The sequence below is a fragment of the Candoia aspera genome, chromosome 1 (assembly GCF_035149785.1).
Source record: "Candoia aspera isolate rCanAsp1 chromosome 1, rCanAsp1.hap2, whole genome shotgun sequence".
Lineage (NCBI taxonomy): Eukaryota > Metazoa > Chordata > Lepidosauria > Squamata > Boidae > Candoia > Candoia aspera.
Window position 1 is genome coordinate 212,119,668 of NC_086153.1, and position 26,189 is coordinate 212,145,856.

The window sequence follows — 26,189 nt, forward strand, 5'->3', positions numbered from 1 at the left end:
CTGGACAACCATAAACATGACAAAAGATGAGAGCTCTTTCCTGTTTGTTTCCCACTGACTTGGTATGGAAAAGCATAGCCCTGTAATGCTAACAGACAGCTGTCTTAAATAATAGACATCAATAGCTTTATCGCTAGGAATTTGTCTAAAGCACCATTAAAATCTATTTAAATTAAAAGCTTTATTTGCCTATCTGGCTTCTGTTAAAACATCAAGCAAACAGCAAAAATGGCAACCAAGGACACTGATGTATGGAGAACCTACCTTAAGACATGGAATAGATGTCTATAAATCTGAGGAATGCAGCTAGGCTGCAAAACTCAAAAAAAAACCCAACAATTTCTGGCACTCATCAAACATTAAAGCCCTGACAGAAAGCTTTCACGGTCAAGGAAAATGAGACACCTTAGAAGAGAAAGATATAGAAGGGAAAAGAAAGAAGGGTATTTATACGAAACAAACTCAAAGGTGTGTTTAATACTGACAGGCTGCAAAGAGTAATATCAGCAAGCACATTCTTTTAAATCAAGGAACCCATTTTTTAAAAAAAATATTTTAGGCAAACTAGTAGGAAGACTAGCCTTATTCTTCCCTCTCAACCTTTTTTCTTTTTTTTCTTTTTGTGCTCCTGCCAATAAGGGGATTACCTTTTGAGGCTACAGCCAGTCAATATTTACATTTCGCATGCACACTTCATATATTCTTCTAGCCTAGCAGAGAATCTGTCATGCAGAGAAAAGATGAGTAGAAGATAATATACCACAGTATATTGCTGGGTAGATGAGACTGGCAGAAGCGGGGGTGGATAAGTAACTGTGGAGAACTGAACAGGCTGTGAAGAAGGCTGAAGAGGTCGGATAGGCTGAAGGAGTAATAGTTGAACATACAGAGTTAACAACTAAGTAAGAAGAAATGAAAGTAGGAATATTTCTTTTGTGTAAAACAAAGTTTTTTTTAAAAAAACAGAAGACGTCTTCAATGTCAATTGTACAACTAAAAATAGGTTTAACACAAGGCTCAGATTATGTTGAATCAATCAATAAACACTGGTCTGGCTATCAACAGGTTATGACGACAACAGTGTAAGATGGCGAGCATACAATATCCCAAGCAAACGCAAATCAAACACACAATGGCTTTAAGAAAACGTGGCTTCCTTCACCAACATTCATCCCTCATGTCATAAAAAATAAGCAAATATTAGTTTAATCGGGTATTGACCAAACATTCGTATTTGATCTGAGCACCTGTGAGAGGATGTGATTGGTTGCTGGTTGTTGCTGAGGTGGAATGGGAGGTGGTGGCTGCTGAGGAGGTCCAGGCACTTGGTTTCTAATTGGCTGTTGAGGCATTGGAGGATTATACACAACTGGAGTGCCATCTGGATTAATGAATGGCTGACCTACAGGACAAGTTGTGAAAAACAGAAATAATATAGCAAAATGCAGTTTACTAGCAGAATATAAAGTTTGTTTTATCAATTGCTTATTTTCAAGAACCAGTATTTTATTATATTACAGACTATACATTAGGCGAATGTTAAAATAGGTCTAAGCCTTATCTGGCTGACTATTTATTTATTCATTTATTTATAGCAGAACTATATTAGAAGGCTTCTTATTCAGATACTGCCTCTTTTTAGCAGTTGAATCTACAGCATAATGTAGACATTGCGAGAAGAGAAGAGAAGAGAAGAGAAGAGAAGAGAAGAGAAGAGAGAAGAGAAGAGAAAGCCATATAAATTGTAAGCCAATTATAATATTTTCTAATTCTACTAGTGTGCAATTTAAACATTGGATGCATAAGGAATTAAAAAAAAGAAACTCAACTGAAAATACAGTATATAGATTTTCTTTCAAAACATTGCATATCTAAATACTCTGGGGAGGATTAAAATGCATACTTCTTCAAAAGAAAGAGAAAGAATATTGGGAAGCAGAGGGAAAGGCAACGGTTCATGGAAATGCTACACATTTCTAAAACATTATTGTAAAGTTAATATTAGAGAAAGAGAGACAGAGAGAGAGAGAGAGAGAGAGAGAGACAGACAAACCGACATCCACAACTGGATACCAACCTGTTTGAGGGTTGATCAGAATACTTCCAGGTGGTATGCCTGCCGCTTCCAAGGGAAGCAAAAAGAAGCTACCGCTAGAAGACGCCACTTGCCCACTTATGCCACCATCAAAGGAAAGAGAACTACTAGTGCTGATAGTTGGATAGACGGCAGATGTGCCATGAGAAGGCTGGCTGAGAGCTGTGACTGGAAGAGGTTGCTGGGTGTGAGAAAGAGAACCCGTGGATGACCCTACACTACTAGAAGACTCTGAACCTAGGAAAGGAGTAATGAGAAATGGATTTTACCTAGAGACAGAGTAATATCATTCACATTTAAATAGGCAGGTTGTTATCTAAAGTTATCCATTTAACTCCCAGCCTGAACTACAACAGCCTACTTCCCAAACCCCATTGTAGCTTCTCCAGTTTAAATTTCAATCTACTCCAAATGCCACACAATGAGAAGGAAGAACAAACGACCACTGCCTGAACTTTGCCTTCAAGCCATGCAGATGAGAATAAAGCAGGATGGCAACACACAGTCTTATTATTATCAACAATTACAACAAATATCTATTCAACGAAGGATCAGGCTGAGATGTTGGATCAATCAAAGTATAAAGCAGTATTCAAAGGACCCATCTACAAAGTCCCTTACATACAAAGCTGATGAAAAGTTGGTCTACAGAATCTTAATATGCTTGGGGTGGGAGGAGGGATAGCCAATCATGGGGGTGATAGTGCTAATGATGGTGCTAATGATAAGACTGTTTTCACCATCTTGGACTCTATTTTATATTTTATACTTATATGTATTTATATTTATATTTTACTGTTTTAACAATATTTTAAATTTTTATCTTTTACTGTTTGTAAACCGCCCAGAGTCATTGCATACAAGATGGGTGGTAAAGAAATATGACGAATAAATAAACAAACAGTGTTGTCAACATAAAGCTAATCTTAATGAGTACAGTGCCAGAGTTAAGTCTTACTGATTTAAATACATTAAGAATGTGCACAAGTGCATTCCAAAATGGGCTTAAGTTAACTTTGTTCTGAATATTTAAAAAAATAAATCCATATATTTTAGATGAAAGAAAAATGTAATAGTTTATAGGAAACTGAAAGTACATTTCTCAGATGATACTGCATGTTTTATATTAACTGAGAAATGTATTTGGATTGCATTTCACTTTTTGTCTTCACATAACAAATAAAATACCTTATTTCTATTTTTTTTCATTTGGGTTCAAATCAGTAAAATGCAAGTTTGTCTTGAAATATAAGGTAGTATTGACGAAGCTGTGGGAAAAATCTGTACAGTATTAGCTTCAGTAGTATTCAAATCAAGCCAATGCTAGGAAAATATTTTGTATTTCTTATTTCTAAATGCAATAATAAAGTTCAAGTGTGTCTGAATTTTACCATTTTTGTCAAAGTGTAAAATTACTATTTAAAATTTAATTATTAAGTCTGAAAAGAAATACCAGCCCAGTTTTTCATAAACTGTGTGTCTGTGAACCAGAATATAACACTGCCAAGGTTTCTTAGAGAGTATCACATTATATCTCAACAGAGAAAATCATTTAATAAACGGCTTCAAACCAAAATGTGATAGATGGTTTGCTATACTGGTTGTACTCATGTTAAAAAACAATTTTCTTTTATATTCTTTTAAAAAACCCTCCACTATCAAAGCTCTTTTTCAGTAATATCACTTGGGCATGCAGAAAAAGAAAACTCTTTTAAATGTAAAGAATAGGGATGTAGAAGAATCCTGCCACAACTTCCTTCATGGGCAAATTTATAGTACAGTATTTGCTCCCAGAAAATTCCTAAGCAGTTCGAATGCTAGCCATACTGTAGGTGAAGTCTAGCTAGCATTCTTCCTGCCTTCTCCCAAAGCAATGGAGGGGGATGTTCATAATCCAGAAAGAGAAGCAGAGAAGATTTTCTGCCTAGAGCCCAGAATTGCTGTAAACCTGTTGAGCCTTTTTAAAAGTGCAACCCCAGCCATATTTCGCCAATGTTTTTTTCCTTCTTCTTCTTTTCAATCATTATGAAAAAATACCAAATTGGAAAAGTGATATACCAGGCAGTAAAATGAAGCAGATTCTTTAAAAATACAAGTTCACACACTTCCTTGTTTGTTTCTTTGTTCCATATCCTTAATATACCTCTCCCCCCCCCACTTTTTTTTATCTGTTCAATCATGTCCGATTCTCGGACACTACCTGGACAATTCCCTGCAGTTTTCTGGCAAGATTTTTCAGAAGTGGTTTGCCATTGCCTCCTTCCTAAGGCTGAGTGTGTGTGACTGGCCCAAGGTCACCCAGTTGACTTTATGCCTAAGGCAGGACTAGAACTCATGGTCTCCTGGTTTCTAGCCCAATGCCTTTAACCATTGCACCACACTGGCTCTCACCTCTTCCCTTGAACTACCACAAATGTTCTCTCTGTTCAAGCTGTATTATGCGACTTGGATGGTAATAGAAATACTTAACACTTTGAAACAGACTTTGAAAGTCTAGCATAACAGTGCATGGCATAAAGAAAGAGGGTCACAAGCTTAGTGCTTATGACACCACATTACGTACAAATTCAGTGTCAATTAGATCACTCTTAATTAATTTCTTGCCAATGATTGAGAGCAAGTATGAGACTGAAAAAGCTAGGCAGTCTTGTGAATGCCCAACTGACAACTCAGATAAGAAGGTACTTGATAATCTTCATGTTTTGTCAAGTGCGGTCCCAAGTGGAGTTTTATTGACATGTTTTAGGTTCCCTAAGTTCAGGAGGCCAAAAAAAGAATGCTTAGAAATCCTATTAATGAACAGCTTTTGATGAAACCAGGAATTGAAATGAATTTTTTTTTAAAAAATCAGTAAGGTGACCTCAAATATTTATAATTTATGTTTTGAGAAAGATTTCAGCTCATTTATACCACTACATGAAAACAACAACTGATAACTTTCTACCCATTAAAAAGAGCCTAGAGGTCACTTTCCAAACCAGGGAAGGTCAGGTTCCAGCTCTTAGCTGGATCACCATCACAAGAACACTTTTGGTATTATAAAAAATGTTAACTTGTTCATCTAAGTAGAACTGAACATCTCATAATGCACACTTTTGTCAAGCAAAATTAATCCTTAAAAGTCATGCCTAATACAAAACAATTTTACTTAGCAAAGCAAACTTGATACAGCTCCAAAAGAGTATTGGAATTGTGTTGAAGCTGAGACAGCCTAAAAATAGACATAAGAAATACGGAACTACTTTTATTGAGTTAGATCACAGATTCATCTAATTCAATACTGCCTACTTGGGCTTCAGACACATAGCCAATAGGCAGAGGATGGTGTTGAATTTTGAAATGAATGAACTGGCCCCTCGTATCCCTGATCAGCCATGAAATACATGGGGCCACAACAGGAAGGGCATAACTGCCATACTTTAACCTAACACACAGGTGTGGAGCTATAAATCTCCATAAATCAAATCTAAGATATAGAACTTACTGTTGCATACATCACCTGAAAGCAACCCTTCACTGCTGTTCAGATCAAGGAATCTTTAGAGAATTTTACGGAAGTGATTTTAATGGCTATATCTTTATCACTTTAGGAGATAAGCTTAGGAGAAACTCTAAATATTAGTTAATAAAATAACTTTCAAAAACATACCAGAAACCCCTCTTGTGGTGTTACAGGTTCAGTTAATATAACAGAATCTTTAACTCCTTGAAATGGCAAGCATGAGAGAAACACTATATTTCCTACACCACTAACAATCTGTCTATTACCTGCAGCTGTTTCACCTTCTAATCCTGGTCTACTAGTCTATGAACCTAGCTGGGTTAACGGTAGTCCAAATGCAGAAGATCAACAGCCTCCAACTAGGTATGCAATCCACTAAAGGACATTTTATTTATAAACAATTCAAAATATTGGTAGGGTCAGGAATAGCCAAAGCCCTTTTGGGTCTATACAAAATGCTACTTCTCCACTAATGGTGTGTCTGACACTTAGTGATCATTATCCTGAGCCAAAGAAGCACCTCCCAAAAACAGTAACAATGGGGGCGGGGAGATGCTTTTTGCAGGCTAGCTAGCTATGCCTAGGCTTCATTTTTCCAGTGGTACCTGTTTTGGACAGCCTGCCAGTGCTTTTGCTGCTTCCCGTGCTATCGCCTCTTGTCAGAACAGAGATTCCACTGAAGCTGCTGGCTTTGGTCACAGGGGGCTTCAAACTGCGAAGGGAGCTGTCCGAGTCCGTGCTACTCCATGGACGGGGTTCAGAGTACTTTAGCTCGTTGTCTGTACTGCTCTGAAGGCTGTTCGCTGACCTCCCGGAAGCATCCTTGTTGATTCTGTAATCCACAGGCTTAGTTTTAAAGATGGAAGACTCTTTGCCAAAGCGTTGAGAAAAGAAAGGAAAGGAAACATGTGCAGAATGCTTTGGGATTTAAAAACTAATTCATTCAATACCTAAATATCTGTCGCCTTTGCTGGGTGCTGTTGGCTTCTTCCTCTTGAATTCTGTTGGCGTGTTCAATAGAATTGGAGCTTAGTACTTTTTCTCGTTTATATTTAGAAAAAAACAAATATTTTTTAAAGATACTGATTACGCTTACCTTTTGTCAATAATATAATTCTCTTGGGAACACAGCGACTGGAGAAGAAACAGTGTGCAACAAAAATCACCATCATTAAATGAATCTATCATCAATCCATACCAAAAGAAATGTATAAACACGTAAGTTTAAATAACATCTGGTAACCAGTTGCAAGGAATTGTTCATGTTAAAGAATCCTTCAGCCAAGCAAGTATGATCATTCAGATAGGTGTTTAATGTAACAAATGGGGAGGAAAGAAACGACCATGATTGTTCTCTGTTACAGAGGAACAGAGGAAGACAAAGGAGGTTGATCGCTCTGTTTTACTGCCTTTTAGCTGGAACCTAGGAGAACAAGAAACTCAGTAAACAAGTCTGTGTATTTCTGGGGTGTTCTCTCCATGCCAGGCTTCAAAGCGTTAATTCGAAACCTGTTAACCTACCATTTATGTGGGGAATCTCTATCATCTCTGAGCCCTGGCTACTGTTCTTAGAAGATAAAACAGAATTATCACAGTAAGAATGATTACAACAAGTGTATGCCTATCACATCTGTAAACAAATATCCATACTTTTTAACATCCATGGCTAGACATACTGTTAATGAACAACCTCTCCATAAGAACAGCATCTTAATTAAACAGCATCTCATGGGAGGAGATGAGAAGCAATGCTACTATGGCATCATCATCATCATCATCATCATCATACAGCCTAGGGATTGAGAATATCAATCTGTTGCTTCACCCACTACTTTCTAAATGTTCTCTTAATACACTATTGAATGGGAATGCAGAACCATTTTTTTTCCCAAATATTTTGAGCCAAGTATACACTTTCGTTGTATTGTTCTTAAATACAGTCAAAGGTGCTAATGGACATTCCTTATAATTAATACCTACATCTTGTGCAAATATTCGTTCTCTAGCTCTCTGGTACTCTTCTTCTCGCTCTTCTATAGATTTGCTTCTTCTGTCATCTTTTAATCGTATTCGCATCTAAATTAAATAAGTTGTTAATTGCCAATTTCCACTGCGCAGTAGAAGTATGTAGTCAAGATACTGTTATATTCCATATTTACCTGATTATCATCTTTGTCTAGACTAGAATTCTCTCGTTTAAGGATGTACCGTTTTTGAAAATCTTCACTTTTTTCATCTTTTATATGTTCGCAAAACTTCTGGTCAGGTCTTTTGAAAAAAAAAAAAGATTAAGATAAAATAAATAATTATAAATATAAACAAAGTTTCTTTCCTTCTAAATTTGTGGACCTTAGGTTTGAGGAAAATGTAATGGTAAGATACATGTGGACAACAGGCCATTTACTTTATTAACTTGGCATACAAGTTATCACAATATCCTGTAGGTTTCAATTTTGACACACTGGAAAACTCTCAGGAGAATCGGATGTAGACTTTGGAGATGCTATACCTCTTCATTCATATGTGCTTCTGAATATGTTGTTTAAGGTTAGAGTTAGGGTTATTGCTAGAGCAGAAAAAGCCTTTATCTTGTGAATACTGATGAAATGAAATCCATCACAATAAAAAATGGTATTTTGTATCCCATGCCACCCTAAGTTATAAAAAATAAAGGTGGGATATAAAACAAATAAGCAAAAAAACTTGCTAGAATAATCAGGCTAGAATAAACCCAAGCCCCATTCTGACCCTTTGAGCAGCTGGAATGGTTTGTAGCTATGCACAGTTCAAATGCTGGCCTGCTGATTAACACAAGGATTCCTTCACTCTTTTTGTTTTGTTTTGTTTTTTATTATTTATCGTTCATTTTAAAAGGAAAAAAAACAGAAGCAAAAAGGGAAAAGGGAAAAAAAAATAAATAGACAAGAGTTTTACAAGCATCATGAGATTAAGTAAATTAATTAATTAAATGATTAAGTGATTACATGATTACAAATTTTTAGAATAACATTAATTGAATTCTATGTATGTAAATACCTTATGTCATTTTAAACTACAGGTCAATAAAAAAAATCAAATTAATGTATGAGTATCAGCAAAAGTAAGTAGTAGAGTATGAAATATAAGTCAAATTAAAAAATTGTCTAGTCAATAAGAAATCTATTTCCAATTAACAAATCATCCCTGAATTAATGTTAAAACTTAGTGTTAACAGAAATCAAATTGTGGATGTGGTAAATGGCTGTGAGTCAAATTATAGTCCAAAAATAGCTTCCATGTCAAATTAAATTTTGTATTTTTCAAATACAAATGGCAACTTAATTTTTCATTCTTCTACTGAAGGAATTGTACATACATTCCAATGCAAAGCACAGAGTAACCCAGTAGCAGTTAGCATGTCCAAAGCTACTTCAGAATACTTCGAAGAAATGTAAGGTTTAATGATATTTAATAAAAAGATGGCAAACTGGAAAGGGAATTCAAATTTTAGAATTTGTTTCATTCTAAATCACTTTGCAAAATTGTTAGACTTTTCAACATTGCTAAACACAAAAGAATAATCTGACTTGACTGTTACATTTCCAAGTAATTTTAGAAAATTAATTATTAATTAATTAGCAATCCTGGAGGGATATGCCATTGGCAAAACTTCTTATGTTGTTTTTTCTAAGTGTGATATTCACTATAAATTTAGTATCTTTCTTCCACTGAAATTCCCCTTGCTATGTATCAGTTGCTGTAATGGTATGTGGGAAAGACCTTGGGAGACGGGGCAAAGAGATGCTGCCTAGGGAATGGTCAGACAAAAGACAGCATAGTCCGCAGCTGGATAGTGGGAGGAGCAAGAGGCTCAGAAGGGATCCTCCCTAGTTTCTTGGGCTAAAAAGGAGACAGTGGGAGATTTGTACTTTCAGGCTTGCAAGATTCTGCCTATGTAGCTTTACAATAAAGTAGAATTAGCTTATTGGGTTGTGTTTCCTGTCTGGTCTACCTGGTAAGTTTGACAGTTGCTCTGTAAAGGTAGTCCTCACTTAACAGTAACTGGGACTGCTAACTCCATCATGAAGCGACACAGTCATAAAACAGGATGTCATGTGACTGCGCTTACGATGACAGTTGTAGCTGTGGTTGTTAAGCTAATCACCCAGTTGTTAAGTGTGATGTCATGTGACCACAACTTGCCACTCCTTGCTGGCTTCCCCGTGAATTTGTTGCTTCACCCACCTCTGAATTTGTTTGTCAGGATCCGGCAGTGAAGGTTGCAAATGGCGATCATATTGTGATTGCGAGCCAGCTGCCAAATGCCTGAATCACGATCACGTGACTATGGGGCACTGCAACAGCTGCAACTATGAGGACTGGTCATAAGTCTCCTCGTTCCCACCGTCATAAATTTGAACAGTCGCTGAATGAGTGGTCATTAACCGAGGACTACCTGTATAAATTCTGCATCCATTTAATCACACGATTTGTAACTTGTTCAGTTTCTAAGTCATATTTCACCAGCAACTTAAGGCCCAGAAGTGCTCTGAGTGGTTTGTTATTAAATTTCCAAATTCAGTCAGATTTCTAAGTGTTTGGTCTTGTTTCTGAAATTCCTTAAGAACAATACTGCTTATTTGGAGATACTAGAATTAAGGTGGTTTTGATCATTCTGAAGAGTCTCTCAAAGGATTTCATTTTTGTCTGACAATTAAATCTTGCAATCTAAACAACGTATTTCTTTGTATTTTCATCCTCATGAAAATGAATATTTGCTAATGAAACAAGAGGTGATAAATCCGGGCTAATTCTTTTTGTATGCTTATCCCTTACTTTTGATATACTGCTTATGCTTTTAAAAACTGTTTATTTCTGTGGACCTCTTCACTCTTGGTTATTACTGAAAGACATGGAAGCAGAGAAATAACAACGGTGTGTATGTTTTAGGGAAAAAGAAAGGTTTCAGAACAAATCTGTACTTGCCCACAGGTACAGAGCCCTATTTTTAATGGAATCATGAGATACTTTCTCCATTAGCTTTTAGACATCCAGCCTCCAGGGTACCAAGAAGCTTTTGTAAGCCTTTCTAAGGTGTTGAAAGATAATTATGATTGTAGTCCACGAACACATACAAAATTGTAAGTTTGTCCTCACACACTTGTTACTCAAGAGATTTGCAAAAAAGCAGGATCAAGTTTCTTTTTAATTCCTGAACTGCATTATAAATAACACAATACTTCCCAAACACTACCTAAGAGTGATTGGATGCCCAAATGTAATTAGCAGGCACTTCGGAAAACCTTTAGACTGTCTTACCTCATTTTTTCTTAAAGGTCCCTGAATTTACTGCCCTGCCATCACCACTCCACTGAGTCGTCCCAGTGTGCACTGGGTTGATGATGTCATTAACAGCACTGACCGGCACTGGAGCGGGGAATCTCCCTATGAGGAAAAGGTAAGTTGGATTTTAGATCTCCAAGGTTTTCTGGCTAAATTCTTATTTTAAATCCCCCGAGATATAAAATAAGAACACTGAAAACCTTTAAAGTAATTTACATTGTCTATTGGTTAAAGGAAATGCCTGCTAATTATACTTGGGTCTTCCAGATTTCAGCTGAGATTGTTTTTGCAGTGAAAGAATTCTGTTACTGTAGCTCATTCTCCAAGAACTTCATCCACAGCTGTCACAATTCTGTGTCCAAAGAACCTCATGCAGAGGGTTTAACAAGCATGTAAATGCAGCTACCCACTGCATCTTATTACTGTTATGCACCTTAAACCTTAAATAGAACTTTTCAACAAAGTTTCTGTTGGGCCCCTATTTCATTTCTCCAAATTACGCAGGGGGGGGGAAGGATGGGTCAGATGGTTTTGAAGTACAACACAATTAATGGAGGACTGAAATGGAGTCACTCCACGTAGTCAGTAATTACCGGATTCTGCTTTTCTGCAAGATCTTTTTTAAAAGCCAAAATTAGCTAAGAAAAAGAAAAAGACAGAGGCAAAACTTGTGCCTCTGCTGCTATAGACAGTTCACGTGCCTAAGTTCTTCTCAAAGAAATGTGTTTCATTTTCTAGATCCAAAATACTGTAACTCGGAAATGAATTATTTTTACACAATGAAAACAGGAAATATTTTTAGAGAGATATAACGGATAGAGGTTTTTTCTTTCTCCAAATCCGGAAGAAAACTCTGTGATCGTTGAGATTCTTACAGAATTAATGGTGCCTTTGAACACAGAGGGGAGATACTGTAACTAAGCCCTGCTTTAGTCATAGGCTAAAACTTCCATTACTGAGGCAACTCAACTTTTTGACTAATGAATAAAAAAAAAGAGAATAGCAACTTACATTCTGGTACTGCTGGTTTTATTCACGATAACTGACTTCCCACTTTGGTCCACGTTGTGCTCCAATCCAAAGTAAGCAGCTACTCTGTGCAATAACATTCTATGGTAAGAGGTCATTGGTGGAAATTTCTTTCGTGGGATTCTGAAAAGAAGCAGAAAGTCCTTGGTTGACCTAAGCTTCAGTTCATCTCGTATAAATACCTATCTTTCAATGACACTTACTCGTTATTCCCAATGAAATCTAAGATTTCCTGTTCTAATTTCAGCAGCATCATTCTGTCCCTGGAAGGCAAAACAGAAGGTTTGTTAGTGGGGAGAGTCAAATAGGACATACTTTCAGAGCCTGTATTAAACAAGTGCATTCTCCATAATAAAAGAATTACACCAGATGTCTGCTGATGAAAAGACGTAACAATATTAAGGAAGTTTAATTGCAAATGGTTGAAGACAGCACTCATCACCTCCCTTGACTTCAGAAAGCTTAGGTTGGTTTGCAGAAATAATCTGCACTGTTTTGTCTTGAGCAGGTTTAGGTAAACTATCACTATTTTTTCCCCCTAAAGACTTTGATGCCTGCTCATCTCTGAAACACGTTTTTGCAACTTTGGGCCAGTCACACACATACTCTAAACTCACCAGAATGCTGTGGGGATAAAATAATCTCCCCATGATTAACCTCATTCTCTCAACTACAACCCTAATCTTGTGTAAGTCAATGAATATAAAACAAAACTTATACAGATAGACTTCACTAATTCTTCTGACAATGAGCACTGTTTGGTTGTTTGGTTGCCTATATAAATACAGTATATACTCTGTGTGTGTGTGTGTGTGTTGCATATGCTTAATGTTTTCTTTTTTGGGGATTTATTGTTTTTCATTCTGTATGCCACCAGAACCACATTGTTTGAGTTGGGCAGCCTTATAAATCTGTAAAATAAGCAATAAGTAAATATAGTTGAGCAAAATGGGATCTATGCCCAAATGATATAGAATTAGGTATAATACCATAAGCCCTATAACCTCATGGAGAGCCAATATATTCTTACCCTAAGAGCTATACTTAAAAAAGAAATTGATTTACTGTACATTGTACCACTTATCAGAGAAAGAGAGAAAAAAAAACCAAACAGGAAAAAATAATGTAACTCATTATCTGTTCAGATTAATTAAAGGTTTGCTAAACACTAGTAGTAGAATAAGAAATCTGTAAGCTATAGTAAACTTGAAATCTGCAAAAGGTAAATTTTGACCACAAGTACCTTTATCGTTTTATGGCACACAAATATGCAAAAATTATTTGGGAAGGGAAGGGTTTTTTTCTTCAAAGGAATGACTAGAGGTGCAAATGCTGGTATACACCTTGGCTGCAAAGCATGAATATTTGAATGGGTGAGAACAGTTGTGTGCGAGAGACAGACAAGTTGCTATAGGCAGATGGAGTTTAATTTTGCAAATGAGGTAACATACTTTACAGGTAAATAATTTTAATTAGTAATTATTACATCATTTAATATGAGTGCTTTTTTGTCTTGGTCCTGGCTTTTTGGAGTATGGCTTCTGAATGGTACATGTACTGTATGTGCATATGCAGATGCACACACATGCCACATGCACACATTTATTGCATGGGGCAGGTATTCTAGGATTTGTTCCAGCAACTCCAAATTGACAAGACGGAGAAGCTGGGCATTCCTTGGGATTTTGTCTATACCTTTTTTTTGTGGCCACCACTGACTTAAATTCAAAGTTGTTGTTGTTTATTCGTTCAGTTGCTTCTGACTCTTCGTGACTTCATGGACCAGCCCACGCCAGAGCTTCCTGTCGGTCGTCAACACCCCCAGCTCCCCCAGGGACGAGTCCGTCACCTCTAGAATATCATCCATCCATCTTGCCCTTGGTCGGCCCCTCTTCCTTTTGCCCTCCACTCTCCCTAGCATCATCTTCTTCTCCAGGGTGTCCTGTCTTCTCATTATGTGGCCAAAGTATTTCAGTTTTGCCTTTAATATCATTCCCTCAAGTAGTTTTCCTTTTAGGCAGCTGCATCATATAAACTCTGCAAAATGCCCAGAATTCCCTTCTAGATTCCATGACAACAAAACATGGAAACCAAAACCTGAAAAAGTAGAGCTGTACTTTAAAAAAGAAGAAAAACAGTCAAATGGATTAGTTTCTGATTATACCAAGAAACTTTAAAAAAAAAGCTACAAAACCAGGCAAAATGCCTCAAAAAGGAAAGCAGGGATTCTTGGCTACCCCACTAGCCAGGAACAGGGAATTTGGTGCCATCCGGATATACGGAAGAACATCTCCCAACATTGCCGACCATTGGCCTTCTTGGCTAAGATGAAGGATAGGTTAAGAGTAAGAGTTCAAATACTTGGACATTCCCATAGTGTCTCTCCCTGAACTCTAAATTACTTTGAGAAGAACAAGCTGCAGTAAATGGGAGGCTTACTCCCTGATAGACTGTATGCTCTTAGATGGGCTCAGGGAGCCAGTGTATCGTTTAGGTCCAGACATGTGTGGTGGTCTGTCCACAGGTACTGTAGCAGTAATCCACATAACTTGGCTTATTTTTTGTGGTTGCTATCTTCCCTGAATGCAGCATGGTGGTTTCTTCCTAGAGAAGCAAGAGACTGAACCTATAGGTTGCTTTAGTTTGTTCTGAATTCTACCTCTAGCTTGTTCTGACTGCAAGAAGTTAAACTGCTGCTTTTGGATGACCCAGTAACCTATCATTTTACCATATCAACAAACCACAGGCAGGCAGTGATTTGTAGCTGCACTGCTCCAAAGGAAAAAATATGCCTCTGGGCAAGTTTGCAGCCAACTACAATTGCTGCATTTGAATGCAGTCATGGCAATTGATTTTACCTAATGTTAGAAAAAACCAACCAATATCATACACTTCTGTTTAAAGCTATTTCCCATAACAGTCAACACAACATTGACCATAATTTCTGGGACAAACTGCAGTTAATGTAAAACTTAATCAAAAGCTCCCAGACTCTTTCCTCACAGCCACACAAGAAGCAAAGAATCAGTACTGTACTATTCTGGCTTTGTTCTTGTTATGCTAATTTACATTTTAGTGTGACTTGTAAACATAGCCACTGTAGCTCACACTTGTATAAAGTCAGGCTTCAGTTAAAAAGATTTCTGAAAGTATTCCTGCAATTAACATTGCTGTACCTACACACAGCCAACAGAGCTTTAATAATGCATCAAAAGGTAGAATGAAAATTAAATTATTTTCATAAATAACATTATTTTATTATATAGACTAGGCTCCATTAGAGTTTGAAAAAGAATGTGCAGAATAATATAACTTCAAATGTTTTCAATAAATTATTCAATGATAGAGCAATATTTACAAATAGAGCAAACGAAAATGAACGAGAAATTCTGAAAGTAACATATTCATTCATTTCAACATGAACATCATCATTACCATTTGTTTACCTGGGATTGTTTTTCAATGTATTAACTAAAAACTCATGTAGATCTATACCAGTTGAATCTGTATATTCTTGACTAGAATCTAAAATAAAAATAAATCCACAGTTACAGAAAATGTATTAATTCTTTCAATAAAACAAAGCCATTAATATTTTAAGACTCTCTTGTTTACACAATAGTAGGCTAGAATGACAAAGTCTGAAAGTTTAATGGCACATTGGTTTGGATATTAAATCGCTTCTCTATTAACTGAAAGTGTGTGTGTGGGGGGGGGAGAAATCTCTCTTACTTTGCCTCCACATCCCATATTTCTCAATGATCTCTCAGATGGTGAAGAGTTGCTGAGGACTATAAAGCAAGTGTGCAGGCCAGGTGAATGGGACTTTTTTTTTTCTCATTATAACAGGCCCATTTTAGGGTTTATTCTACAATATCCATGTGTTTTGCATTTCAAAATGGTGGAAATATTTTCAGCAGTATTTGCAATGCTGCAAAAAGGGACAATGGGCTGTATGAAGTCCTGAGCCACAGGCTGCTCACCCCACTCTGGGAGGAAGTTTGAAGTGAAAAACATGAACACTCATCTGTTTACTGAGAGAAAATTTAAGCCAATGTGTGAAGTTCATTAAAACTGACATTTCCACCTCCCCAAAGATTGCATTTCAAAAATGTCTCACGTCTCACATTAGAAATCTCATATACATAAAATGCTAGTGTTCTGAGTTTATATGTCCTGCTTTTTAATTCTAGTGTACTCCAATTACTTTTTAGAAGGTGAAGGAAAGCCTGAGTTTCAGATTTGTGCCTGCACTGCAGAATTCCCAGAGAAAACTGGGTCAGAGATAGCATAACTGCTCTGCTAAACCAATTCTTTATTCTCCATGAAGTTAAGGGGATTATAAACTTTCAGTACTGATTAGGCTGGAAGAATCTCTGGAAGATTCTTCCAAGAACAAAGTTACCAATAAGAAGAGGCATTATGGTAAATACTAGCAACCTGCAGGGTTTTTTTAACCTACAACCTAAATCATGTAATTTAAGAACAGCATAATGTATAGCAAACCTCTTGATAACATTTTCCTGGGTAACTTATCAGACTTCTCCTTTTCAGCTTCATCTTTCGAGGGTTTCTCTTCCTTTTCAAACAACTGTGTTAGCTGGATCTGATTTTTTTCCTGTTGAAAAGTAAAATTAACATTTTTTTTCCCCTCCCTAAGAAAGGTATCTGGTAATGAAAACTGTGTCTGTTTAAGTAGTATACAGCTATAACAACAACAACAACAAAAACCCTAACATTTGGCTACAATCCAAAAGGCCAATCTGTAGTAACTGATTTTGAGCCATTTAAAATGCAACTCCCTTAAGTTCATATGCCTGGGAAATGGGCAAATGACTCAAGAAACAGATTACTATTATTTTATTTCCTATAAAATTGCCCTCAAGCTAAATGTTCAAAGAAAGTCAGTTTCCATGCAATACTAAACAACAATTTAATGCTAGGCAGGTAAATCTTAACAACCCCAAGTGATGTTTTGAATGTGCAGCTCCCACAATTGCCCTCCTCCTTGCATTTAGCTGGGAGGCGATTTTGCTGAGATTAGTTTTGCTTTCTATAAATGCTGGTTATCACACATGAACAAGAAATAAACCATGATTATAAGCCCACTGAGAGCCAGTTTGGTGTAGTGGTTAAGGCATCAGACTAGAAACCAGGAGGCACAAAACCAGCTAGGTGACCTTGGCCTTCTCTCAGCCATATGAAAGAGGCAATGGAAAACCACTTCTGAAAAATCTTGCCAAGAAAACTGCAGGGACTTATCCAGGCAGTTGCCAAGAGCCAAAAAAACTGACTTGAAGGAACAAAACAAAAAGAAAAAAAAGCACCAACTAATTTGAACTAGGTATAGCTAATAACTGACCAGAGTTTGTTTTTAATCTTCATTCATACACAATAAGCCAGCTTTTATGAAAAGTAAATCTAAATTCTACAGAAGCCTTTATTCCTGGCAAAGAAGGTAAGTCTAGGAGCCAGATGGTTTCCCTGAGTTTATTCCAACTCCAACACTAAGCAATGCTCAATAATAAGATGCAAATCATTTTGAAATATCTTTGGTATTTAGGTTGCAGTATCTCACAAAACAAAAGCAATTTTAATAATTTAACTCAATGGGAATGTGCTTCTTGTAGGACTGAACTGCAAGTCTCCATACTTAAGAAAAGTAATTTAAGCTCCAAAGGCAGTGATTTTTTTCTTATTTAACAAATTATTTCTATACATATGTTTGCTAGTTAACTTCTTTCCATTATTTGAGACCTGGATATTGTAAGTGACCTTGTACAAGACAGAATTTTTGCAAAATAAGCCTCTTTTAATGAGAATATGCATAGCATTACAATTAAGTTAAACAAGTGGAAGAGTTGCATAGACAGCAAAGATCCACACTTCCTAGAACTGAAAATGACTGCACTGGGGAAAAAAAATACAACCACCAAGATACATGCTATAAAAAGCAGGACTCCCTTGCATAAATCTGTTATTTAGCCTCTTGTTGCTGTTTTTAAATTGATAAATGGAATGGAAGTACTGTAAGCAAAAATCTACATCACATTCAAAATTTATTTTATTGCATGATTAAAGATATTTTTTGTCTTGAGATTAATGGTTACATTCTTTACAGATAATATTTTTAATGGTTTTATTTATCCCAGAGCTTTTCCAAGTTGCTCTTCATCGCCATAGATCCAACTTTCTGATTTTTGTGCCAGTACATCTGATTTAAGAAAAAGTAGTTACAACATCCATTATAACAAATGAAACTTGTCAATTTATACTGTTAAGAATGGAACAATAAAATAAATAACTTCAATTTCCAGTGTCCTTCAATTCAGATTCAATGCCATCTCCAGGGATAATGCATTCAAGTTGAGAACCTCATTAGAGAAACAGTTTTATGAATCTCACACATATACATGAAATTGAGTTACAGCAAAACCAACATAAGACTGATAATAAAATTACAAATGTTATGATGCATAAGCTAGCCATAAAGCATTTTGGAAGGCAATAGTTAATATGTTTTAGAAATGAACTATTTGATTTAGCTCCCAGAAGGTATAGTCAAGATAGTCAAGTTTGTGGAGGTAACTTATATCACTCAGTCCATAAAGTCAGGAATTCTCCATGCGAGCATCACATATCTATTGTGGAATTAGCTCTACAAAAATATTAATCGGCTAATAAAGAATGGGCCTCAACCATTCATTTTTTAGTATATCATTGCTTTCATATCTAGCAAACATATGATTTGGTATTTCAGTTCTTCTTCTCTTCATATTCCCTGCCAAGAAATTCTCACACATCTTCACCATTTATTATTTTACTGTACTTCTTCAAAACATCTTTACTTCAGTGTAAAACAGTTTGTTGACACAGGTGACTGAAGACAAGACTATGCTTGAAGATTGCATGATGAATGGTTCTGCTGTCACAAGACATTCTACTTCAGAGCCTTTTTGTTCCTTTACACAGTCAAATAACTCAGAAGAGTTTATACATTAGTTTAGTATCTTTTCAATTATGGTACTTCCTGCAATTTAGCAAACTGCTAAGAGACTGCCTTATGCCCATAACACTAAGAGATTTGCCAAAATTTAGTACAAAGATGATGGACAAATGCCTCAATTTTGACCAAAAAGAAAAAAGAAAAAGAAAAACTAAATTCTTCTGGGTAGTATCAAAGCATTTCATTTTGTCCACATTTTCGTATCTGAATTGACATACAGTTACCATTTGGATGATGCATTTCTCAAGATTTTGTGATGTTGTGTCAACTTAAAAATTGCAAACTAAAATACAGAATGAGAAGAAATTGCACACACAAGGACACAAAATGTAAATTTTTTCTCTGTGTTTAAAAAACTGCAGAATACAACACAGATGAAGAGTGGATTGAGACTGATCTGTATGGCTTTGCTTTCCACACAACTACTGGCTGCTCCAATGCAAATACAAGAGAAAAGATTTATCAGAGTACAATTCAATACATGACTTCCTACAGTTTTTTAGAAACACTTAAAAATACACAAAAATTAAGATTCATTGGGACAGTTTTATGATCTAAAACTTCTAGATTTTTGAATGATAGATGTCAAACATTTTTACTGCAAGACATCATAGCTGCATACATACAACAAAAGGATTCCCTGTTCCTGGTTCTCTGAGAAGAGTAGAAACTGGATTCTTAAAATGATAATCCAAACTTCTTATAGTCTGGATTACTCTAGAAAAAGTAAATACTACTTTTACTGATGAGAATCTGAGTATAGTAAATATTCTAAAATACCTTATTTGTAAGGAAATAGCTGAAAACATACCATTGCTATCAAATAAGTGATTTTAGGATTTCTAATTGGCAAAAGGATAGACACCAGGATAATAGACTGTGCATCAAGAGTCTAAAGAGGAAGCTTATCTCATTTAACATGCAGTCAGTCATATTTATGCTAAAAGGAAGGAATGTCCAAGTCCTGCTGATTTCAGAGAGCAAATCTATATACTGCCTATATCAGTGCAAAGTGGGAAAAACTATATTCCTGTGAAGAGGAGTTTTGGAACTAAAAAAAAGAACAAAAACCCACACAACTTTCTTCTGTAACACAGCCACCTACAACATTTTCCCTCTAGTACCTTTTTCTTGACCTCAATTTGTTCTTTCGGGGATCTTGGAGCAGAGACTCTACATTGTAATTTTCTGTCTTTATAAACTTCTGTAAGAGATTAATAGGATCTTAATTTCAGTTATTCCTCTTGTCTCTCCTCTGTACCTACCCTTCTATACCACGAACTTTTATGAGTTTGGAATTCTCATTTGCAACTTGTATTGTACAAGGCTGTGTTTTCACTTTGAGAGTAAGATATAATATGGTTGTTCTGTATGTACGAGCACATCATTTGGTATGAACAGAAAAGTGAGGAAGGAAATAAAAATAAAGAGACTTGAAAAGCTGCGTTAAATGCACTTAGCTCTCCTGTTCATTTTCAACAAAATTTCACAAACAGAAGTTCTAGAGTCTGCTCTTCTTTTGATAGCTAAATCAACCATTCCAAAGCAACACTCTCAGTCAAAGGTTGTTTCACACTTAGTAACACTAAATAAATTCAATACTATATAGATGTTAAAATATTTGAAGTACAGTGGTGTTAATTTCCTATAACTGACTTAATATCACAGAATGGGTACAGGTAGTCCTCGCTTACCAACCATTCATTCAACAACCATTCGAAGCTACAATGGCGCTTAAAAAGGAGACTTATGACTGGACCCCAAAGTTACAGCCATTGCAGTGTTCTCATGGTCACGTGATTGCAATTTGGGTGCTGGGCAACCAGCATGCATTTACAACAGTCACAGTGTCCCACTGTCATGTGATCACTATTTACAACCTTCACAGCCTGCTTCCGACAAGCAAAGTCAATGGGGATGCTGGCAGGAAGTTGAAAGTCGTGGTCACGTGATATCACGTTTAACAACCCGTGGTGATTCACTTAACTGCAGCCAGAACTGACAAACTAATGTTGTAAGTGTGACATGGCCACATGACATTTCACTTTATGACCATGTTGCTTAGTGATAGACTTGCCAGTCCCAATTGCAGTCAGTAAGTGAGGACCCTCTGTATTTGGGAACTGAGACCCAATGCCACTTTAGGTAGATCATGCAGTTTACTTGATTGAAGTGGTATTTAATCATGATTGTTAGGATCACTTAGGGAGATAAATATCCTTTTTTTTTTTTAATAGTAAATTTTATTAGGTTTCAAGAAAAGAATAAAAACTACAAAAACAAAAATCTACAAAGAAAGAAAAAAACTTTAAAAATGCAGAAACACAAGAGAATTTTTTTTTTCTTCAAATTTACAGAAAGATGTGGCTTCTGAGTTTTAACAGCAAGGATATACAAAAATTTCCATGATCAATCTCTTACTCTATATTAAACCAAAACACCACATTAATTCTGTAAGTCATTCCACTTCAACACATAATAAAAATCACTAAGTACAGTTACTCCTCCCCCTTATATTAAAATAAAAAAAATTCATATAAACCTAAATATCTTTCTCCCCTCCAAAAGATAAAACATATTTAATTATTCCCTTCCTACCACTATTCTATACATTTCTGTCTACTATAATAAGAATCAAATTAAAAAGCACATAAATGGTCTGCTGTTATACTTAATAGTACAACAATTTTAATAATCCCAATCTTAACCCAAAAAACAAAGACAATTCAAAACAGTAATTCCACATCTTTAAAAGGGAATAACATCAAATCCTTAAAGCAACCCAGATAAACATTCTTTAACCCTAATACAACAGTTTTAATAATTTTAATCTTAATAAAACCAAAAAACAAAGCTAATTCAAAACAGTAAATCCAAATCTTTAAAGGCAAATAGCATCAATGAAATCCTTAAGGCAAACCAGATGAACATTCTTCAACCCTTATCCCACTTCAAAACAAACCAGAGCAGTTAGATATCCCCACAATGTGCACAGAGCTTCCTCTTGAAAGAATCAGACAGCCCAACTGCCCCCCTCAAAGATTCCAGGTTCTTTTCATGGCATTCCACCAGAAGATCAATTTTACTTATGGCTTGCCGATCACTCTCTGCCTTAGATTTCTCCAACTCCATTATCCAATCTTCATCCAGCATCTCGATAAAAATCCCAATCTGTCTTTAAAAAAAAACCTTTCTTTTGCTCTTAAATTCTTCAATTTCATCTACCATATCCCCAACCTGATGGCACATTTTAGATCTCATATTTTCCACAATGTCCTGGATATCTTACATAAAAGCTTGATAGAAGTCAGAAGAAATCTGTTTAAAATCCTGGTGAAAGTCAGAAAGGATCTGTTTGAAATCCTCCATGTCTCACACAGTAGATTATGGCGCCCCCAAGGAGCTTAACCAGTGAAAGTTGAAGATATGGAAGAGTTCCAAAGTATGATTACATAAAGTGAGAGTGAGATAGCAGACAGTTCTCAAGGGAAATCGAAAACAGAAAGCTGAAGGTTCAAATCAGCCACTTCAACGTGTAGGAAAATGCTAATATCTTCAAATTTAATACAAAAATAACAACAGGAAGACAACAGGAAGACAACTGCTTACTCTAAATCTTTGGAATTTCCTTTGGAAGAAAAATGAAATCCAAAACTTAAAGGAATTTTTTTTAAGTAATCCCATAAATAACATTAAGCACCAAGAGAACCAGCTTCTCTTTGCTGTAGAAAGCTCCTCTTGGGATACATATATTTAAAAAAAATACAAATTGGTGATTTAGAAATGGGGTGGTCAGTCTTAGTGTCCCTTTAAGGTTACAGCGTGGCTTGGAAAGTGATGAAGTCCCCGAGGGAGATAAATATCTCAAAAGTAGGAGAAACTATTACTCTCATCATTCAAATACACTTCACTTTTACACCAACAGCTGCTGGACCACCCAGAGGGGCATACATAGATGCCATATCTATACAGGTAGTCCTCATTTAATGACTGTTATGATGCTGATGAAAAAGTAACTTTCCAACCAATCCTCACATTTACAACCTTTGCAGGTCTGTAGAGAAAAGGAAAGCTGAAGTAAGATTATAAGCACGATTGTGATTTCACTTAGCAACTGCTTTGCTTAATGACCAAGTTGCCAGTCCCAATTGTGGTTGCTAAACAAGGACCACCTGTACAAAGTTCTTACCTTATCTGAGGAATAGGAAAATATATTTCTAGAATGGGAACATCTATTCATATTACTATGTAGCATATCTCATGCTGGCTTTGAACAAGAGAAGAAGAATAGTGATTCACTTTAACAGAAAACGTCCATTTTATATGGGAATAATAATCCCTAAACATTAAAAATGCAGCCATTTTGTAATGAGAAAATGCTTTACCATCCATTCATCCATCCATCCATCCATCCATCATCCATGATCTGATCTGATCTGTATGGCCACTCACCTCACCTAAATGACTCTGGGCAGCTTACAACAGCTAAAACAACAATCCAATAAAAAAGTTAAAAACCAATATAGAAACATATAAAACATCAGAAACCATTTAGAAAACAAACTGGGGCTTAACCATTCTATAAGACTGATGATCAGTTATATCAAACGTGGAATCTTCCCAATAATGAGGACTAACTTCCAGAATTCTTGGCCAGGTTAGACATTGCTGAGAATTCTGGAAGTTGAAATCCACCTCAGCTGAAAGGCTGAGGTATATGAATATACCACAAGAAAAGGTAGTTTTATATAAGGATTCTTGCTTTATTAGAAGTAAAAATCAACTGAAGGATGAAATTCAAAAAATATATAAGAGTATACATTTTCTGCATAATTACCCTGAACATTCCTATCAGAATAAATAATTTAAGCACAGCTGCATTCTAGCATAGCCATGTTTCATTTTATTGCTACAGAAAATATGATATAGATAATATTGAAAATAAAAACACTATTTATCTGCTGATCATTCAGGCCCCTGGACTGCAATGGGCTAGATGGCATGACACTCACTGTTTAAGATTCAAATCTTAAATTATTTCCAGGTACATAAAAAAAATAATCCTGGAAACCAAAATTATTATCCTCCAAAATAAAAGATAACTTCAGAAATCCTATTATCCAGATGGCTTCTGAGAGTATCTTGTTCAGCCAAAATTAACATCTCTTAAATAATCAGATAAATCTCAACAAGCTTAATAAAGTTGACTCTGATCTTTTCCATTATACTTGATTTGATTAAAATAATTTTTTAACATCTGTGAACTATTTATTTGACATAGCATTTAAAAACTAAAAATACTGTTCTGCTCTTTTAAATGAATCCTAAGATATTCTTTGAGAACCAGTTTGGTGTAGTGGTTAAGACACCAGGCTAGAAACCGGGAGCCTGAGTTCTAGTCCCACCTTAGGCAGCTGGATGACAGTGGGTCAGTCACTTTCTCTCAGCCCTAGGAAGAAGGCAAGGGCAAACCACTTCCGAAAAACCTTGCCAAGAAAACTGCAGGGATTTGTCCAGGCAGTCTCCAAGAATTGGATACAACTGAACAGATTAAAAAAAAAATTCTTCACAAACATAGTATTAAAACAAACAAATACACATTCTAAAAGCAGAGGACAACCAGTTTTCCATATTACTCTGCCAACTGACTGTCAGCATTCTAACATAAGACTAGGTTAGAAAAAGTAAATTAATTCTGGTAGTGAAGCTACCAGAATAAAAAGAATACACACAAGACATTAACACTTTCAGTTTTTGGAACCCTGTGTTAAAATAAGCAATCAGTTCACAATTAGTGGCTTACTACCACTTCGTACAAGAAAAAGGTGAACATGTGCAAATTTGCATTAAATAACTGCAACAAAGATCTATGATGCAAATGTATTTGCTCAGATAACAGCATCACCTTAAGATATTTACACATAGAACTCTCCTTTAGATATCATGCCAACTATGGTTTGCTTAATCATGTTTTGTTAACTATTGTATAGGTTCACAATGCTATGCCATAGATCATGGTTTAAAAATCACAATGCCTTGTCTATACAGCAAACTAAATGAAAAATTAAACAAATCATATTATGGCTTAGCATGATGTGTAAGAAAGAAAAGATGGACTTTAATTGATACTGGTGCCAAGGGAAGCTCTTCTACAACGTATGTGAAATTCAAACTCATTAATACCATTGCTTAAAGAAAGAAATTCTAAAGTTGTTGAACTGTATACTGCAAATCTTTTTTTTTTAAGTTGTAGAGCTAAACTTTGATACCAATCAGAGACATACATATTCCAAAGTATATTATTTTTTAAACCACATAACTGAATGTAAACGTCAATCAGGAAACTAAATGAAAAGACAATTCCTTTCATTAACTTGGGTTAGTCACATGGGATAGTACATGTATGCAGATCTGTGTTCAGCTAAATATTTTAAAATCATTGTCAAATAATTAAAGTTCAATCATAATAGTTTGTTGACACTCATATAGGCTCGCTAGCATGCTCCATGTAATACATCTTCTTGCATATTCCCCTCCAAATCACTCCCAAACATTTTTACAGAACAAAAAATGAGAGTAAGAGACCTCAGAACTATTTTATTTTTACCTGGATGTCCTGTGAAATTTCAGCTGTGGGGGGTGGTGGAGATTCTTCACACACAGCCAGGCTCCGAACTAGCTTTAATTTTGTACTTGACTAAAGAAAAGTATTTATAATTAAAAACTACAGTTCACAGATGGTTTACTTTAGTTATCTTGTGGTCACTTATAAAACAAAACTGCTTACATAAGGATGACAACAACTTTCAACACACAGTAATTCATTATTGGAGGGCAAAATAACCCAAAAAGCAAAGAAATAAAAATAAAACTGATGGCCATTTAAGCTTTGAAGTCATCACAATATCAGCAAAAAGCAACTTCAGTTAATGAAAAAATGAGGTTTAAGCAAAAAGCAGCACTATTTTCTCTGTCTAGCAACAAGAAGCCACCAAAAATATAAAGGCCAAGCAAAAGCAAACAGTTAGGCAAATCATAAATCCAAAAAACAGAGAAATACACTTTTGTTGCCAAAGAAAGAAAGAACAAAACTAATTTTCAATAAACAGCCAGGCTTCATCAAGCATGAAGACTACCTTAGCATGCCAGCACAGCACACAAGTCTACTGTACCTTTGACCTTTTTCCTGTCTGTCCAAAAGACTGCACTGGCCGCTGAATGGTGAGCATAACAAA

At 35.9% G+C, this 26,189-nt stretch overlaps 1 protein-coding gene across 7 annotated transcripts in view; it reads right to left on the reverse strand.

Moving 5' to 3' along the window:
* Window positions 1–26,189, reverse strand: part of R3HDM1 (R3H domain containing 1) — a 62,408-nt gene that overhangs the window by 27,074 nt on the left and 9,145 nt on the right. For 3 of the 7 annotated variants that reach the window (XM_063288700.1, XM_063288697.1, XM_063288696.1), the window contains exons 2-14: window positions 26,127–26,168; window positions 25,562–25,651; window positions 16,455–16,566; window positions 15,395–15,473; window positions 12,152–12,211; window positions 11,931–12,071; window positions 7,757–7,865; window positions 7,578–7,673; window positions 6,694–6,731; window positions 6,548–6,598; window positions 6,203–6,429; window positions 2,078–2,332; window positions 1,248–1,402 (exon numbers count right to left, since the gene is read on the reverse strand). In XM_063288700.1, coding sequence (XP_063144770.1) covers window positions 1,248–1,402; window positions 2,078–2,332; window positions 6,203–6,429; window positions 6,548–6,598; window positions 6,694–6,731; window positions 7,578–7,673; window positions 7,757–7,865; window positions 11,931–12,071; window positions 12,152–12,211; window positions 15,395–15,473; window positions 16,455–16,566; window positions 25,562–25,651; window positions 26,127–26,168 — 1,455 coding nt within the window. Of the gene's footprint in view, window positions 1–760; window positions 863–1,247; window positions 1,403–2,077; window positions 2,333–6,202; window positions 6,430–6,547; window positions 6,599–6,693; window positions 6,732–7,577; window positions 7,674–7,756; window positions 7,866–11,930; window positions 12,072–12,151; window positions 12,212–15,394; window positions 15,474–16,454; window positions 16,567–25,561; window positions 25,652–26,126; window positions 26,169–26,189 lie in introns of all 7 variants that reach the window. The other 4 variants (XM_063288695.1, XM_063288698.1, XM_063288699.1 and 1 more) reach the window with 4 other exon arrangements.